The sequence below is a fragment of the Macaca mulatta genome, chromosome 5 (genome assembly GCF_049350105.2).
Source record: "Macaca mulatta isolate MMU2019108-1 chromosome 5, T2T-MMU8v2.0, whole genome shotgun sequence".
Taxonomy (NCBI): domain Eukaryota; kingdom Metazoa; phylum Chordata; class Mammalia; order Primates; family Cercopithecidae; genus Macaca; species Macaca mulatta.
Genome location: NC_133410.1, coordinates 154426037 through 154443250, shown reverse-complemented (window position 1 = coordinate 154443250; position 17214 = coordinate 154426037). Strand labels below are relative to the sequence as shown.

The following is a 17214-nucleotide window of genomic DNA, read 5'->3' as shown; positions in this document are numbered from 1 at the left end:
TGCACTGGACTTGTATGGAATACCTCATTTTGCCATTATTCAAGTTCTTTACTGTCTTAATTTATAAGATTTTTAAAGGACACATATACAAAGACTACTTTTAGGAATTATAGACTTCTAAAATTTGAGCAAATGATAACTGTCTTTAAGAAGTTTTTCAGGTTTTTTTAAACGAGAAATTTTTTTATTATGGCAAACTATATTTAACATAAAATTTACCATTTGAACCATTTTAGGTGCGCAGTTCAGTGACATTAAGTACGTTCACATTGTTGTGCAAACCATTACCACCATCCATCTCCAGAACTTTTTCATTCTCTCCAACTGAAACTCATTAAACAACTCTCAGTTCACCTCTTCCCCCACAGGCCCTGGAGACCACAACTTTATGTCTTTGAATTTGACTACGCTAGGGACCTCATGTAAAGTGGAATTTAAAAACACATTTTTAAAAAAATTTCTTTTTTTAATAAAACTGTCCTGATCCATTTGGGAAAAAAAGATGGAGTATAAATTATAAAGATGTATTCTTATTAGTTGACATTACTTTCTATCACCATCAAATTGTACATGATGTTTCCTTTTTTATCATTTTTTCCCCAACATATTTGATTTAAGTTGTGGTGTTGAACAGGGACATCAAGGTCTTAGGTCACTCTGTTTTTCCTGTCATTCTCTTTTGGAATGAGAAGGTATGTTGCAAGATTGTGTGGCTACTCATTATGCTTTTAAAAGTATGATTTTTAAGTTTTAAAGGAGATGTAGGGGGTGGGGGAAGGTCGGTGGAGAATTGGTTCCGTATTTCAGTGAAGATGGCAGTTCCCACCATGATTTCCAAATGCCATGTCAGCTCTTTGGAGATTGACAATACCCTTTTAAATGGAGAATAATTGGTCACTGCCTTCCTTTAAATGGACTGTGAGTTGCATTTCACTAAATGTCATTGCCAGGTGAATTAGAGGTTCAGCTCCACTCTGAAGTCCCTTTGCTCAGGGACTCTTCAGTTGGGTCTTTCGGAATGTCCCCCTCACCCCAGATCTTTGCTCCTCAGGAGTGGGAGACACTAGTTGGGACAAATGAGGAAAGGTAGGGGATGGAAAATGAGATGTCCCAGAAATGAACCAAGTAGGCAAAGAGCAGGGAATATAACAGTGAAGCACACCAGCTGGCAGTGAGCGTGAGGGGGCCCTGTGCTGGAATCGGCCAAGTTTCTGACTGTGGCTCTAAAGAACACTGGCTTCTCTGCTCCTCATCACCCCTCTCCCCCGACTTCTGCCTCTTCTATTCCAATTGAGGAGAAAATGTGATTTTTAGAGACTTTGAGTTTTACATTTAAAAATTTTTGAGCAGGTAGGAAAATGCATGTTTTCATGCATTCCTGTTTGCTGTTCTGATCCTTTAGGATTTCACCTCCAGGGGAACTCTAGTTTTTCCTTGATTGTCCTCCCTGCCACCGTGATAGCAAAGGGGGCTCCTTTTATGGGCCCTTATAGTGCAATCCCCAGGGAAGGAATGCAAATGACACATTCACATCACATAGCTTCGAAAGGGGGACGTTTCCTTACCTAACAGACAAGGGCAATCTGAGTAGGGGTGAATTACTCCGAGTAAGGTGTTACTCCCTTTACTCCATAACTCCAGGGATGTTTTAAAATCTAGAGGAAGGTGAGTGGGAACAGGGAAGGTTTGGTCTTTGGATAAAACCCTTGTGTATGATGCATGGCTCCTGCTGGGTTCAGCTCTGAGTGCCCACATTACACTGTAATTAGCTCCAGACCCAATCTCAGGGAGCATAAGATAAGGCTGCTTGGAGTCAGCACTGCAAGCAGCAGAGACACAAGGGGAGAAGCCAATTGATAGGTTAGGGGGAAGAATTGCTCATCAAAGCCTTGTATTGTGATCTGTGTTTTCAGTTAGCTATTGATGGGGAATTGCTTATGGTTTGGCAGTCAGAATATTTACTGATTGATCAATTGGCGTAAGAAAACAGATAACAAATGCACACACTATTTATGCAAAAGACCCATGCGGCTATTTTATGGTGGCTTACTGGAGGTCCTGAAACCTGACTTGTATGCACTGTTACCTAGCAACCTGTTATAAAGTCACCGGGGAGTGAGATGCATCCTTAATTTTTTTGTGTGTGCATATTTGGATGTAAATGTAAACTTGGTGACAATGCAGCTCAGGAGAGGAGAAGATGTGTTAAAAGGAAAGGAATACATTTTCTGGAGCGATTTTTTTTTTAAATTTTACTTACCCTCTGGTTGGTCCGGCCATGCATTTGATAGCTGCTCTCACTGTGGTGCCCCACCTGGCTGCATCTGTGGTTATGATTTAGGGACAAAAAGGCCAAATCCCAGGGAGCTGCGGCTCAGTTTCTAGCTCTTCCCGTCATCAAATGTAGTGAAGTAGTGGCTAGTTTGGGGCCTTGTCCCTTGGCATTATAACGGCGCCATTGTTCTTGCACTGAATTTTTTCGCTGGGCTCTGTCCGTGCACCTGCTGGTACTGTAGGGTGCAGCTGTTTGTGGGCACTGAGTCTGTGAATCTTTGTGCCAGCCAGATCACTGTCTGCAAAACTGGAGCACAGTGACAAATTCAAGCGTGTAGACACCTACTTGTTTCCAAAAGAGAGAAAACACTTGATGCTTTCTTGCCTGGTTATTAAGGGGAGTCTTTCTTGCTCCTTCAACTAAAACTAAGCAGAAAGATGATTGAATGGAACCCAGTGGGATTCAAAGTCAGTAGATAGAATACTGTTTTAAATGGGCTCTCAATGCCCCCCACCCCTACTCCTGTTAGAGGTTTCTTAACGTGTATGATTGTGAAATAAAATCCCTTCTCCAGACTATCAGCCATTCTTCCGACTGAGCCCCCACTTAACACTGCTTGTATGGGCAGCTTTCTGGGCTGACAGAAAAATGAATTTTGTAGATTTCACCCACAGCTTAGACTGAGGCAGACCTGAGAGGGCTCCAGGCCTGTATGTTCCAGCAGCTCTTTCCTGGAAGCCAGAAGGCATATACAAATCATTGCATGTCAGAGCAGGTGAGCCAGTGGTCACGTGGCTAGGGTGTTCAGGGAATAGGTGCTCACCCGACTGTGGAGAGCTAAGTTCCTGCTGATTCTGTGCCTTGTCGCCCATAGCCAGCAGCAGTTCTTAACCTCGGCTGCACATTAGCCTTGGCTGGGGAGTTTTTCACAAAATGCCAGGGCCCAGAAATTATGATTCACTGGGATAGGCCCTAGACATTGGTATTTTCTTTAATATCTTCAAATGATTTTAATGTACAGAATGATTTTAGCGTGCAGCCAGGGCTAAGGACCACTGATGTGGAATATAAACTTGGTACCTGGTACAGTATTTTTTGGTACAGCTATGGTTTTCATCAGTGCAGTTTTGTTCTCGTGGTCTCCACCCTAGACCATGAAACGGGGCATGGTGGTATGAGATAGGCCTGTGGCGCTCACTGTTGGTCAAGGTTGACATGAAAGAGAGGGCTGGGTGAGTCGTGTTCATGGAGCCCCCAGGTGTTTCCTTGGGGGGCCTCCTGACAGGGGAGTTTCTCCAGCTAAAAAGTCTCAAGATTCAGTGCAGGGCACTGAACGATGGGAGGGTCATCGTTATTAGAAGACTGATTAAAAGTTGCCTGCAACAACAGCCTTACATCATTTCTTTTTCTGAAAACTACACTTTTCAAGATATAAAATTTAATTCTAAGTCTCCAAATTATAACCAAGCAGTTGACAGAAACTTGGCACTTCACTTGTTGGCTGGGAATATCTTTTTGTCCCTGGTTTTCCAAAATAAAAGATATGTCATTTCAACTATTTTTAATTTGGAAGCCAGCAAAAATTGTTGTGCTGTCTCCCACATTATATTAATTTCGTAAAATTGAGACCAAAATAATTTTAACTAGGAGAGATGGACTTCTTTAAAGCAGCAACTTACTTTTAGCCTCACAGAGACAGTTTATGAACAAATGGATATAAGCTAAACTGTTTCTGACTTATTAGTCGCTCATCCATTAAACAGCGAAGGTGTTCACATATAAATGTAGGGTGTAGGCTAATGTGTTTGTGTCATATACTGTAGTCTTCCATCGGCCTTTGTTCTACAGCTTCCATCGATTTCACACGATTTTAAGCCTCTGTAGTTACAATACAGTTTTTGTATAAATGGTAGCTCCTAATCTTGCTTTACCTTTGTTTGTGCTGCTGGAGAAGGAGGGATGGGAGATGCCCATTGAACCCAGTCATCCTCATTGCCCAGTGGCTCTGATTGCCTTTCTGTAAAGGCAGTCATCTCAACAAATGAGCCTTCTTCCAAGTAAATGCCATCCTTGTGTTATTCACACCCTACGATGGCCGTGCCAACAGCCAGGGGGCTCTCCCACTCCCCACGCCTGGGCATGCCTTCTCCAGTCAGGTGATTTTTGACAGTCTCCCTTTGCATTTTTAGTTGGGCCCTTCCTTTTAACCCTGCCTTGCTTTTCTGGTGATGGCCCCTCACTGATCCTGTGACAAAAATTCCTCATGTGAGCAGTGCATTCAGGGGCCTTATATGTGTAAGCAGCTTGAATGCCCTTTTGAAATTCTCGACTTTATTGAACTTGGTGATTCATATGAGAGGAAAAGTGTGACTCTTTCTTATTTTTCAGTGACTTGCCAGTCATGAGACAAGCACTGACCTGAGTTAAAGAAAGAGGCAGGTGGGATTATAAGTAAGTGGGACCTGGAGGATTATAAGTAAGTGGGGCCTGGAGGATTATAAGTAGGGCCTGGAAGATTATGAGTAAGTGGGGCCTGGATTGCTTACACACATAGGTGTTGAAACTTGCATGGACAGAGTTCTTATGCTAGTTACTCATTGCTTATTATTTTTACTTTATTTAATACTTGCTCACTCCTTTGAGCCTCGTGGCGATGCCATAGTAGGTGGTATAAGTATTCCTATTTTACAGATGAGGAGACTGAGAAATGGAGAGGTTAGGAGTCTTGCCCAGGTTAGCACAATGAATAGGTGGTGGAACTGGGATTCTTTTTTTTTTAGACGGAATCTGGCTCTGTCGCCCAGGCTAGAGTCAGTGGTGCAATCTCAGCTAACTGAAACATCCACCTCCAGGGTTCAAGCTATTCTCCTGCCTCAGCCTCCCGAGTAGCTGGGACTAAAGGCGCCTGCCACCACGCCCGGCTAATTTTTGTATTTTTAGTAGCGATGGGGTTTCACCATATTGGCCAGGCTGGTCTCGAACTCCTGACCTCGTGATTTGGCTGCCTTAGCCTCCCAAAGTGCTGGGATTACAGGTGTGAGGAACTAGGATTTCAGGCATGAGGAACTGGGATTCTGATCCAGGCATTGTGGTTCCAGGATTCTTTTCCCCAGGCTCCCTACCCCTAAATTACAGAAAGTAGCAGGAACTTGGCTCTGTTCTCTGCCCTTCTTGTGTGTTGTGGAATTAGCCAGAATTTCAGCATGTTCTGGATGTTGTTATGTCAGACAACTTTAGAATTTGTGTTAATAGTTTTAGGCATCTTAGGAGTTATTTAGTACAAATAGAGCAGTAAGAGTCGGGCCAACTGATATTTCTGTAAAGCTTCACAGCGTACGGTATATTTCTAAATACATCATTTCATAACAAGCATGTAGATGAGAAAACCAAGACTTGGGGTAAATAACTGTAAAAGAGTCATGACTGGAATCCAGACCTTTCTTTCCTGACTGTGCTAGATAGAGTGTACCTAGTTCCAGAATTGCCATCAGAGTGATTTTTTATCTTGATAGGCCCCTGGGAAATTTTACCAAAGCCTATTGTATCTGTAAAAACAAAGAGAAGTGTCATTCTCCTTGAAGGCCATTCTTTTTACTACTGTTGTTATTATTGTTGTTGCTTCTACTATTATTATTATAAGAACTATAATTAATCAAATGGCTTACAGTGAGCTGGACACTGTGCCAGCCACATCATGTAATTTCTCATTTAACCTTCACCACAGCCCTATAGGGTCTGAAATAGTAAACCTATATTATAGATGAGGAGGCTGAGACTTAAAGGTTTCCACTGCAAGGGACACAACAAGGATTCAGCTCTGGGTAACTGTAAAAGCTTGGCTCTTGACTACTTAATTAGCTATTACCTATTTTTTTTTTTTTCTCAGTTGAGCAAACTGTCTTTTGACCTCCGTCTGCTTCACTGTTTATTTTCCTTGGCTTCAAACCATGGCATCATTTCTAATGCATGCACTTTCAGTCACTAATCTGGTTAAATTTTTTATGTCTTCAAAATTACACTGAAATTTTTATCTATACTCCATCCCTTCATGTGCAGCCTCCTCCTCATGCCTACAAGTTGCCCCTCCAACTCCCTCCCTGATGCCTTTTCCTCCCCAGCACTGCTCCCACCCATCCACCCAGCATTTCTGATGGACTCTTTTCCAGTACCTCTTGCATCAGATCATGCTCCTGTCTGTCTAGCTCTTTTTCTCTCTTCCTCCTTTCCTTCCTTCCTCCCTTCCACCCTTCCTCCCTTCCTCTATCTCCCTTCCTTCCTTTCTCTCTCTTCCTTTCCTTTCCTGTCCTGTCCTGTCCTGCCCTGTCCTGTCTTGTCTTTTTTTCTTTCGAGATGAGGTCTTACTCTGTCACCCAGGCTGGTCTCCAACTCCTGACCTCAGGCGGTCCTCCCACCTCAGCCTCCCAATTAGCTGGGGTTACAGGCGCAGGCCACCATGCTCAGCCCCAGCTCCTTTCTCCTGAGTAACCATCTCCCCACTCCTCTTAAGAACACTGTTAACAGTCTTCACCAGCTCATGAACATACCCTTCTCATTTCCATTTTTCTACCTTTACTCATGTTGTTCCCGGGGTCTGATAATTGGAACCATGGAGTTGCGTGTATATTCTTCCACTTCTTGGGAGGAGCTACAAAGTCACACTGTAAAGAGGTGGGCCTTTGGAGGGGGGAATCGTAGCCATTTCATGGTCTGCCACAGTCCAGACTTCTTCAGACTCTCTGGGTGATCCACAATGACAAAAATCATTTACAAACTGATCTGTAAATAAGAATATCAGCATATTAATTTTAAATGACAAGTATAGCAGTCAAGAGGAGATGTCATTTGGGGCAGGTGGGTACTGACTTTCCTGAAAAAGGTTGGAAATATATTATTCAATCTTCAGGTTTTCTTTCTTCTAGTCTCCAGGCAAACCACTGCATTGCTGTTCATACATTTCATTCTTTGGCCATGTTAATAATAGGAATTTAAAATACTTCTTTCACATTTACTTAGGGCTTGATTGGTTTTCCAGGACCTGTCCTTCCTGCTTTTGACAAGGGAGATATCCTGTCTGTTAAGTGGATTACTGCAGATGGCTTTGTGGGTTGGTTTTAGTAGTTTAGTTTTTGCAGGGAAACTTCATGTATTTTAAAGTTCTTGAGGCACTGCTCACTTCTTGTTACCTTTGACCCTTCTCCAGAGGCTGTTTTTCCCCTTTGCCCATAGCTCTCATAGGGATCTTTACAGTCTTGGTTTGGGTACATAGACGCTGAAGGGTGGCCAAGGATTAGCTCAGGTGGGGATTAATAAGAAATATGAGATGGCTAAAATTTCACTAAACACTAATTATAAAATGATTTAAGGGAAATTAAAGAGCGAGATTTAAAAATATTTAGTGAATGTTATAAACATTCCATTTGAATATAATACGCTTAACATTTAAAAGTCATTTTTAACTGTTTTTCATTATTATTTAATTAAATCTTGGCTTTTCTTACGATTTCAGAAGGCAGTTTCTCATCCAAAGCACATCATAGTGCTGAAAGATCCCAGATCCCCAACCTGTTCCTACATACATACATACACACTGCTAACAAGGGAACTTGGTTAGATAGAACCGCACCGGCTTGTCATCTGGAGAGTTAACCTCTGATTCTGGTTCTATCATTAATGAGTTGTGTGATTTTCAAAAGATCGTATAATCCTCTGAGCCTGTGTTTTCTTATTGTAAAATAAGGGAACGGAAAACAGTAATGGCTTTCATTTTGTTTCAAAAGTTCACATTTATTACATTTACATATTTAAAAAGCCAAGCAATTAGGGGGGGACAAGTTGCTATTCGGTGAGCACAAAATGTGACACTCCAGTGCTATGAAGGAGTAGAGTATATAGCAATGTGATCATCTTGTATATTTCTAAATTTATTTTGCTGATCTCAGTTTGAAAAAATACAAGTACGGTTTCACATAGTGGCAAATGGGAACAGATTTTTAACAACTTGTCTTGTAATTTCAGGATCTCCTCAATTAAAGAAGAGTATAAATTTTTGCTTCAAAGTTGACAACATTTGGCAACTGCCCTCATTCCTTATAATAAATGGAAGATAAGCAGTATCCAAAACTCACAATATGCCCTAAAGCCATCTGTAATTCTGTGTCAACTACTTGGTTATTACTCAGTTAACTGTTATTTGGGAAATGTATTTAATCTCTCTAGGTCTGAGATTTCTCATCTGCAAAATGGGGATAATACTAGTGCCTACCTCAAAGGGTGGTGGTGAGAATTAGATAAATTAATACAGGTAAATACTTTGTGTATTACCCAGCTCATATTATGTGCTGAATAAATGATAGATCTAGCTATATCCATATATATCTACACATGTTTATTTGTCTATCTATTAGCTGTGGTCAGAAGCTGCACCAAGCAGATACGCTTGATACACTTGAACCTACCCTTGCATTTAATTTAAGGCAGGTATGCCCAGGGGACAGCTGGCAATGTCTAGATAATTTTTTTTTTTCACAACTGGGAAGTACTCCTGGCTACTAGTGCGTAGAGATGCAAAGGATGCTGTTAAACATCCTACAATGTGCAAGACAGTCCCCAACCCCCAACTCCTCCCAGCAGATTATCCAGTGCAGAGTATGAGTGGAGTTGAGGTTGAGAAACACTAAAGTATGTATGTAGGCTCTAGTAGTGCTATAATTATATATGGACACATATGCATAGGCCTGAATTTTTTGAAAAATCATTGCAAAGGCAGCCACTTCATTACTGATGACATATGACTAGAACTGCAGCACTCCTATGAGAGGGGGAGAAACTGCATTACAAGGGCTACTACACGAATCTGAATTAACTTGTCAACATATTAGTGGTCTCCAGTATGTTGATGTTTTATATATAATGCAGTGGATGATGCACGCTTTGAACTTAAATTTTAAATTAATTAATTTTTACAATAATTTTTTTAGAACTTAAATTCAACCTCTCTTACCCTGACCTTCAAAACAAACATTTGTTGGAACCCCTGAAACATATCCTAGGGTTCCTTGGAACACTGTTTGAAAACCATTGCTCTGTAGTCCCTTCCAGGCTCAAGAGTCTTTGGCTCTGGTTTAGGGTCAGTTCCTAAATAAAATTCTCAGTGGCCTTGCTTTTTCACAGAGCAGTTCAGCGTTTACAAAATTGCCATATGCTGAACTGAAAGAGAGTTCTGTCTTATTAAGCTCAAGAAAAGGTGTCATTTTCCTTCACCAGAGGGAACCAACAGAAGTATTCATTTTGCAGTCGGTTCCTTCCCTTCATCCTCTTAGTCAAATCTTCACAAGATTTCTTCCTACCAGAAAATGTCCCTTTTCTTCAGGTGAAACCCACCCTTCCCTTTCTCATGAACAACGCTTAATTCACCCACATCACTTATTTCCCAAAACCGCGGTTCACCTGCTGAGGGTAGTGTCCCTTTTAAAGGTAGCTGGGTGTCTTGGAGAGAAAGGAAAGGGTTTGGATGCATTTCCAGTGAGAAACTCTGAGCAAGTGTCTCTGTGAATTAGATCTGTGATTTGGGGCATCAGTTTCTTAACCTTTTGGGACCTTAGTTTCCTCACCTGTAAAATGAAGATAGTAATAACATCTATCTCCTGTGATTGATGGAAGGCTTGATCCCTGTGTAATTACTCAAGTGCTAGTTGTATACATTGTTAAAACAAATGATGGTCTTTAGAAGGAAGTTATATATATTTTCCCTAGTAATAAGGAAGATATATAGTATTTTCCCAATTACTATATAACTAGAAAATATTGTAAAATATATAGTATTTTCTAGTTATATAGTAATTTCCTAGAATTGGAAGATTGGAATCATCTTATCCCAGCAGCTTTCCCATTCCTTTCCCACGTTTGCCTTTATCTTGAATCCTTCATAAATCCTCAAAAAAAAGCTAATTTATTTCCTTTAAATGGTGGTCCACCTCCATCAAGTACATAAACTAAGAGGTATGTGTAATTGATCATCAGCGTGGCCCAGGTCCTAAGATGCTGGGAACAAACAGCGAGACAAGGAGCCTCTGGATTAGCGGGTGCTTCCTCATCACGTCAAAAGTGCAGTTATCCAGAAACTTTCAAATACATAAACAGAAGTCAAGGCAGGTGTTGTGAAAGTCCTTGACAAGTTGAGTTCCACACCTGCACAAATCTTCCTGTTACTAGTAGGAATGAAGTGAAGACTATGTCATGAGTCATATTGGTTGCTTTTCTCTTAGCAATTTCCCCAAAGAAAAAGTGCACCTCTCACTGCACATGTGGGTTTTTTTTGTAAAGTGGGATAATTTAAAAGATAGTAATTATTAAGTCATATTAATTTTAAAATATAGGCTTTAGGTACTGTTCTCAATATAAATATTTTTGGTCATTGAAAAAAGCAGGTTAGCCTTCATATTTCTGTTTTTACATCTTCTATTGAGACCCAAATGTTTGGGAAATTAAAATTTGGGCAAATGAGTGATTTCCACATGCCCTTTTGATATGTCGTTAGCTACGTTTACATTTCCTCAGCATATTACAATTTTCTGTCATTCTCTGTATTGTCAGAATGCAAACCAGGTATGTAGTGCCTTGCAAATGTATAATCCAGCAATGTACAGCTTGCTTATTGCCTTTTAAAGTGTCTTTTTGAAGTTCTGTTAAATCCAGGTTGTGCTAGCAATGCTAAATATCTTTACTTTTTCCCCCTAAGTCTCTTGTAGCACATACTCTGACTAATGCTTCTAGAAACCACTTACATGTGCAGGAAGCATCTGCTTAATGAGCTCTAGAAGTTGGGATTTGCTTCTAGGGCCTCAATAGTTTTTTTGCATCTCTTTCTTAGCTTCATCTTAGAATTTGAAAATGTTTTTAAATAAAAGATGCAGCAATGAAGCATTTTAAAAATACTTAACCATTCACTTTAAATTGTTCCTCCTCAAAGAATCAAAGACACAGACTTAATAAACACCCTATTTAATTACTCTGTCGTGATGAACTAGGGTGCCCTTGCAAAGGACTTTATAAAGTGTTCTGGGAGAATGGTGTTGGGAGAGAGCAAGCTTTAGAAGGGTGACCAGCAAAATCCCCCAAGAAGTGGAGGAAAGGTGCAAAGGGGAGAAATGCGCTAAATAAATCAAGTCGTCTTAGGAGCAGCCTTCCTGGTAGACATTGGAAGTACATATTTGAGGATTGCTCGGTAGCCCATTATTGCTCCCTTTGATTCAGATTCCTGTGCCTTGTCCCCAAAGGGCTAGATTTTAAGCACTTTCCTTGAGACTTTTCTGGACTCCTCCTTTAGTAATGCTAGAGTTCAAGTGATGATTAGATATTTCAGTAATGCTGTGGTCTAGGTACAAAGGCCTTTAACTTTACTTCAAAGGTCTTATCTCCCACCTAATTATTAAATCCAGGGAAAGCACTTCTGATTGCTTTTGGTGGGATATTTTGGAGGTCTTAGTTTTTGTTTTGTTAACTTCAGGTAATGTTGAAAGTCCATTGGATGCCACTAATTTGGAGCAACACATTTTACTCATTCAACAAATATATATTCATCACTAACTATATACCAGGCACTATTCAAGGCACTTGAGACACATCAGTGTTAAAACAAAAATTGTTGGGCCAGGCGTGTTGGCTTAAGTCTGTAATCCCAGCACTTTGGGAGGCCGAAGTTGGTGGATTGCGAGGTCAGGTGGTCGAGACCATCCTGGCTAACATGGGGAAACCCCATCTCTACTAAAAATACAAAAAATTAACTGGGTGTGGTGGCGGGCACCTGTAGTCCTAGCTACTCTGGAGACTGAGGCAGGAGAATTGCTTGAACCCGGGAGGCGGAGGTTGTGGTGAGTGGAGCCAAGATTGTACCACTGCACTCCAGCCTGGGTGACAAAGCGTCTCAAAAAAAAAAAAATTGTTCCCTTCATGAAGCCTACCTTGATTTTTTGTTTTTTGTCTTTTGAGACAGAATCTCACTCTGTCGCCCAGGCTGGTGTGCAGTGGCACAATCTTGGCTCACCACAACCTCTGCCTCCTGGGTTCTAGTGATTCTCCTGCCTCAGTCTCCCAAGTAGCTGGGATTACAGGTGCATGCCACCACGTCTGGCTTTTGTATTTTTAGTAGAGATGGGGTGTCACCATGTTGGCCAGGCTGATCTCAAACTCCTGACCTCAAGTGATCTGCCTGCTTCGGCCTCCCAAAGTGCTGGGATTACAAGTAGCCACTGCGCCTAGCCATAAATTGTTAACATAATAAATTTTAAAAACCATATAACATGTGATTAGTCTGTTAAGCTAAATACTGCATAACAAAATACCACAGACTGGATGACTTAAATAACAGATTTATTTCTATGTTCTGGAGGGTGGAAGCCTAAGATCAAGGTGTCAGCAGGTTTGGTTTCTCCTGAGGCCTCTCTCCTTGGCTTGCAGACGGTCGCCTTCTCACTGTGTCCTCATGCAGACTTTCCTCTGTGTGCGTGCATCCCTGGTGTCTCTCTCTCTCTCTCTCTTCTTCTTCTTCTGGTTCTTTGATGGAACCAGTCACATTGCATTAGGGCTCCACTCTTATGACCTCATTTAACCTTAATTACCTCCTTCGAGGTCCTAACTCCAAATATGTTCCACACTGGCAGGTTTGGCATATGAAGGGACACAATTGAGTCCATGACAGTAGGTTATTAGGTGACGAGTATTTGGAGGGAAAAATGAAAGTTAGGTCAGGGTAAGAGAGGTTGGAAGGACTGTGAAGGTGGGGATTGCAGTTTTGAACAGGATGATTAGAGTAGACCTCACTGAGCAGGTGGTATTTGAGCCGATTGGAAGGTCAAGTATTTTCAAGTTTTGTTACAACACAGAGACCGGAAGTGGAGGTGGTGCAGTGGAGGCAGGTGAGAGACACAGCGGGGGAAGCCCATGGACCTAGATTCTGGTCCCAGCTCTGCATCTTTCTGGTAGTGAAACTTCCAGATAGTACTTTGGGCTTTTGGGGTTCGGTTTCCAAATATGCTGGTCTGTGTGAACTTGTGATTCTAGAATGCATATTCTTAGAGGAGTATGAGCTGGAAAACAGACTTTGTGCTTGAGTATTGGCTTGGAGTAGGTGGTAGGCAAGGGGTGATAGATGTTTGCTTTGGGGATTTATTTTTATCTTTTTGTTTGTTAAGATGGGATGGGCTTAAGGCTCATTCTAATAAGTGTTTCTAATTAGGACCAGATCCTCTTTCTCAAAAGATGGACACACTCAATGTAATGAATCCTAAGTTCCTACCTCATGGACTCTTAAAGGGAGCGAGATGCCTGTGAAAGTGAAAAGTGGTAGGAAGAGGGTGCTTGTCTCTTCCTTTTTGATCTTTCCTTGGTAGTATGTAGCCCAGTGGGGAAGGCCTGGTACAGTGTGGCTGAGCCACAGAATCCATCCCATAATATGCCAGTTAGCTCTGTCCTGACCACACACTCCACAGCAACCAACTATGCTAAAAATGGAAAAAGGACATTAGTGGAAAAACTGGTGAAATCTGAATAAAAGGTAGAGTTTAGCTCATAGTAATGTGAATTTCTTAGTTCTGACAAATGTACCATGGTTATGTAAGATGCTAACATTAGGGAATTCTGGGTGAAGGATATATGGGAACTATTGGAACCATCTTTGCAACTTCTGTAAATCTAAAATTATTCCAAAATAAAAACTGTTCTTTAAAGAAAAAAAAAGGTCATTTTGGACTCAGTGATGACTTGGGCTACAGACATGGATTTATTCACCATAATCAGAAGAACAGTGCTAAGTACATGCCCCACTGTTTATGGATTAGTAGTGTCGTCTTATAATAAGGCAAGAGTGGTCTATCTCTAGTCTGAGCTTTTCTGTTTGGCAAATTCTCCATCCTCACCTTACCAACACACCCCAGGTTTTTGCTTTGGGTAGTGCCTCTGACTCATGTTAGTATTCAATATCTTATGGCAGAATAATTGCCTGAAAGCGTTATTTCATAATAGGATTAGGTGGGGAGAGTGCTAATAAGTCAGGGAGGCAGTGGCATACACAGGAAAGAAGACACCTAGGGAAACCAAAGAGAAAATGCCCAGAGACTTTGTAGAGGTAGCACTTCTTAAAATATTATAGGTTCAAAAGATTCAGAAGCCCATACTTCTCAGAGTCGTAGGCCCATGGAGTGTATTGTGCGGCTTTGCCCAGGGCCCAGCCTGTTCTGATGAGGTCGTGATCCCTCCAGTTGTTAGCGCAGTGTGATTGTGCATTCCATACTTCGTGAAGTACCAGGGCAGCTAAGGAGGGGAGTGGCCTTTTATGTATATATAATCCCTTTTTTTCTTTTGACAGCTGCAAATCAGAAGGAGCCCATGAATCTTAATTTTAAAGTGAAAGAGGAGCCTAAGGAAGGGGAGTCCCTAAGCACGACTTTGCCTCGGTCCAGCTATGTGTTCAGCCCGGAATCTGAAGTGTCAGCCCCAGGCGTCTCTGAGGACGCACTAAAGCCCCAGGAAGGGAAGGGAAATGTGCTAAGGCGGGATGTGTCAGTCAAAGCAGCCTCTGAACTTCTCATGAAACTCTCAGGTACTTGATTTATTCGAAAATATTCACATTCTGATAGTTTCACTTGCAGGCCAACTGGGCTGCTTCCTGCATGGGTTATAATTAACCTAATGGCAGCAATATCGCATTATTGCTGTGAACTCAAGGAATGATCAGATTACTTGGCTTAAATTCCTGTGTTGTGTGTGAGTTTGTTTGTGTATATTAGCTGTGTACCTATCTTATTAAATACAACCTTTTCCTGACTATCACTGCAAATTGTTGGAAACTACTGCTGCTTTCTAAGGTGATAGAGGCCATAATTTTAAGTGGGTTCTAATGATGTTCAAAGCTCTTCTGCTAATTGATCAAAATACCTATTCTTCCCTAATAGAGGACCTGGCATTTTGTGTGTATTTATACTATACTCTTTAAGCACCATTACAAATATTTTTCTTAACTTCATAAGCATTTGAGATGGCACTTGAAGTAATTACCAATAGAGTGGCAATAAGAGATTTTATGGATAGAGAATTTTATAATGGAATATTACAATAATCTGTTCTTAAGATTAATGAATCATTCTTTACTAGTATCTGAATGTAATCTCAGCCTATTAAAATGTAGGAAAAATGGCTTATAATTTGAAATTCATATAGTTTGGATTTTTTTCCACATCATCTCCTATCTGCCCTGTCCTCTCTGAAACAGGTGAAAACATGGTATCTTTTCAATTCAATTCAAAGGACTTTCAGAACATGGAAAAAAAGGATTATATCAATAATTATACTTGTCAAGTCATATCCCATCCTTAGTTCATTACCTCTTAAGCGTAATTTTTAGAAACTATATTTAAAATGCTAATATGAATCAAAAGCTGTTTTTAGTTTGGGACTTGCTGTGCTTGGAGGATGAAAGCAAGAAATGCATTAGAGAGACTCCTTTAAGACCTGTAATTTCATCAGCAGTTCTGACTGTGTTTCTGGTTGACTAGTGGGTTGGAAAGTAAGAAATTAACAGTGATTTACTTAGTCATTATATCAGAACAGTTGAAATTCCTGTACTTACCAGTTGGTGGGGTTAAGAATTCTTTCCTTTGATGTTAATTCAAAGCACATTGGAAGTTCAAGGTAACATGATTTGTTATAAATAAAGTATAATGCAATCATTACATCCTTATCATAGCTCCGTCTTCCTAAACTTTGCAGAGATAGTACAGTACCTCCTATGCAGATGAGAGGTCTAGTAAGACTGTATTATTTACTATTACAAAAGCTGAACGTTTTTATAAAGGGTGTTCAAGTGAACACATTTTTTGTATATTTGAACTCTCCTTCCTATGTTAAATGATGTAGAGTAACACATTTGTTGTTTTCTGATAAATTCAAAGAGGTCACATAGCTCTGATTCTTCCTCCATAGCATACACTTTCACATTCCAGTGACTTGAAGTCTTATCCAACAGTGACCCCTGTCTCCCTCCTTATGGTCAGATTCCAGTATATAATATTTCTAGTTCAGAGTTTGCTGTGCAGCAAGTGTTGTAAGCAAAAGAGACTTTGGTATCACCAAAAGATAATATGCAAAAAATGAGATTTCAGGAGTGATGTTCCTTAAGGAAAAATATTTTATCTTAATCCTTTTGCATGATGAGATTTGAGACACAGGTGTGGAATCGTTTTATAGATAATAATGATATCCCCCAAACAGAATATGTCTATCAGCCATGAACATTGAAAGATATTTGTGGACAGCAGTGGTCCTTCTAAATGTGTATGTTGCCTTTGGTTGAGCACATGTGCTATGTGGTTCAGCAATAGTTGAATGGATGACATGGTCTTGTTTCCAAAGGGCATCTGCCCCTGCTTCGTGATGTGGAAATGAAAACTTGTTTGAAGACCGACAACAATTTTTTTTTGCCATGAAAAAAAAAATCCTCAGCATTCTGTGTGCAAACGACTTAGGTCAAAGAGATATGCATCACAGTCCTGATCTGTAGATTCCGTGGTCTAGTCAGAAGTAATCCAGGGCAGTGGAATCCATCCATGTGATTTGCACTTGGAACTTAGTACTGCCATACTCTAATGGCCATGGTCAGGTAAACTGGAAAGAAGTTTTTTAGTCATAACAATAGGCATGTGACTTGAAAGCAAATATCTTTTCATTCCTAAACCACAAGTTAAAGAGGACTCACCCTTAATTAGGTTTAAAGTGGATATTAGAGTTTCTAATCACTGATAGAGCAGTGCTCTTGCAAGAATGAAGTTGTTAGGAAAAAACTTTGTATGTTCTTTCCTCGAATTGTAATTTTAACAATTTCACAGTTCATTTCCTGAAAGACATCCAAGTAAAGGGCTTGTGTCTTCAGATGCCCTTTTCCATGATCA

The 17214-nt window shown here is 40.6% G+C and overlaps 1 protein-coding gene across 8 annotated transcripts in view; it reads left to right on the top strand.

The window, feature by feature from the left end:
- Positions 1–17214, top strand: part of ZNF827 (zinc finger protein 827) — a 174246-nt gene that overhangs the window by 53444 nt on the left and 103588 nt on the right. For 7 of the 8 annotated variants that reach the window (XR_013417314.1, XM_015139301.3, XM_015139305.3 and 4 more), the window contains exon 5: positions 14637–14870. The exons of the other annotated variant lie outside the window; for it this stretch is intronic. Coding sequence is in view for 6 of the 7 variants with exons in the window: in XM_015139301.3 (XP_014994787.1) it covers positions 14637–14870 (234 nt within the window). In the remaining variant the exon portion in view is untranslated. The remainder of the gene's footprint in view (positions 1–14636; positions 14871–17214) is intronic. 8 annotated transcript variants of the gene reach the window in all.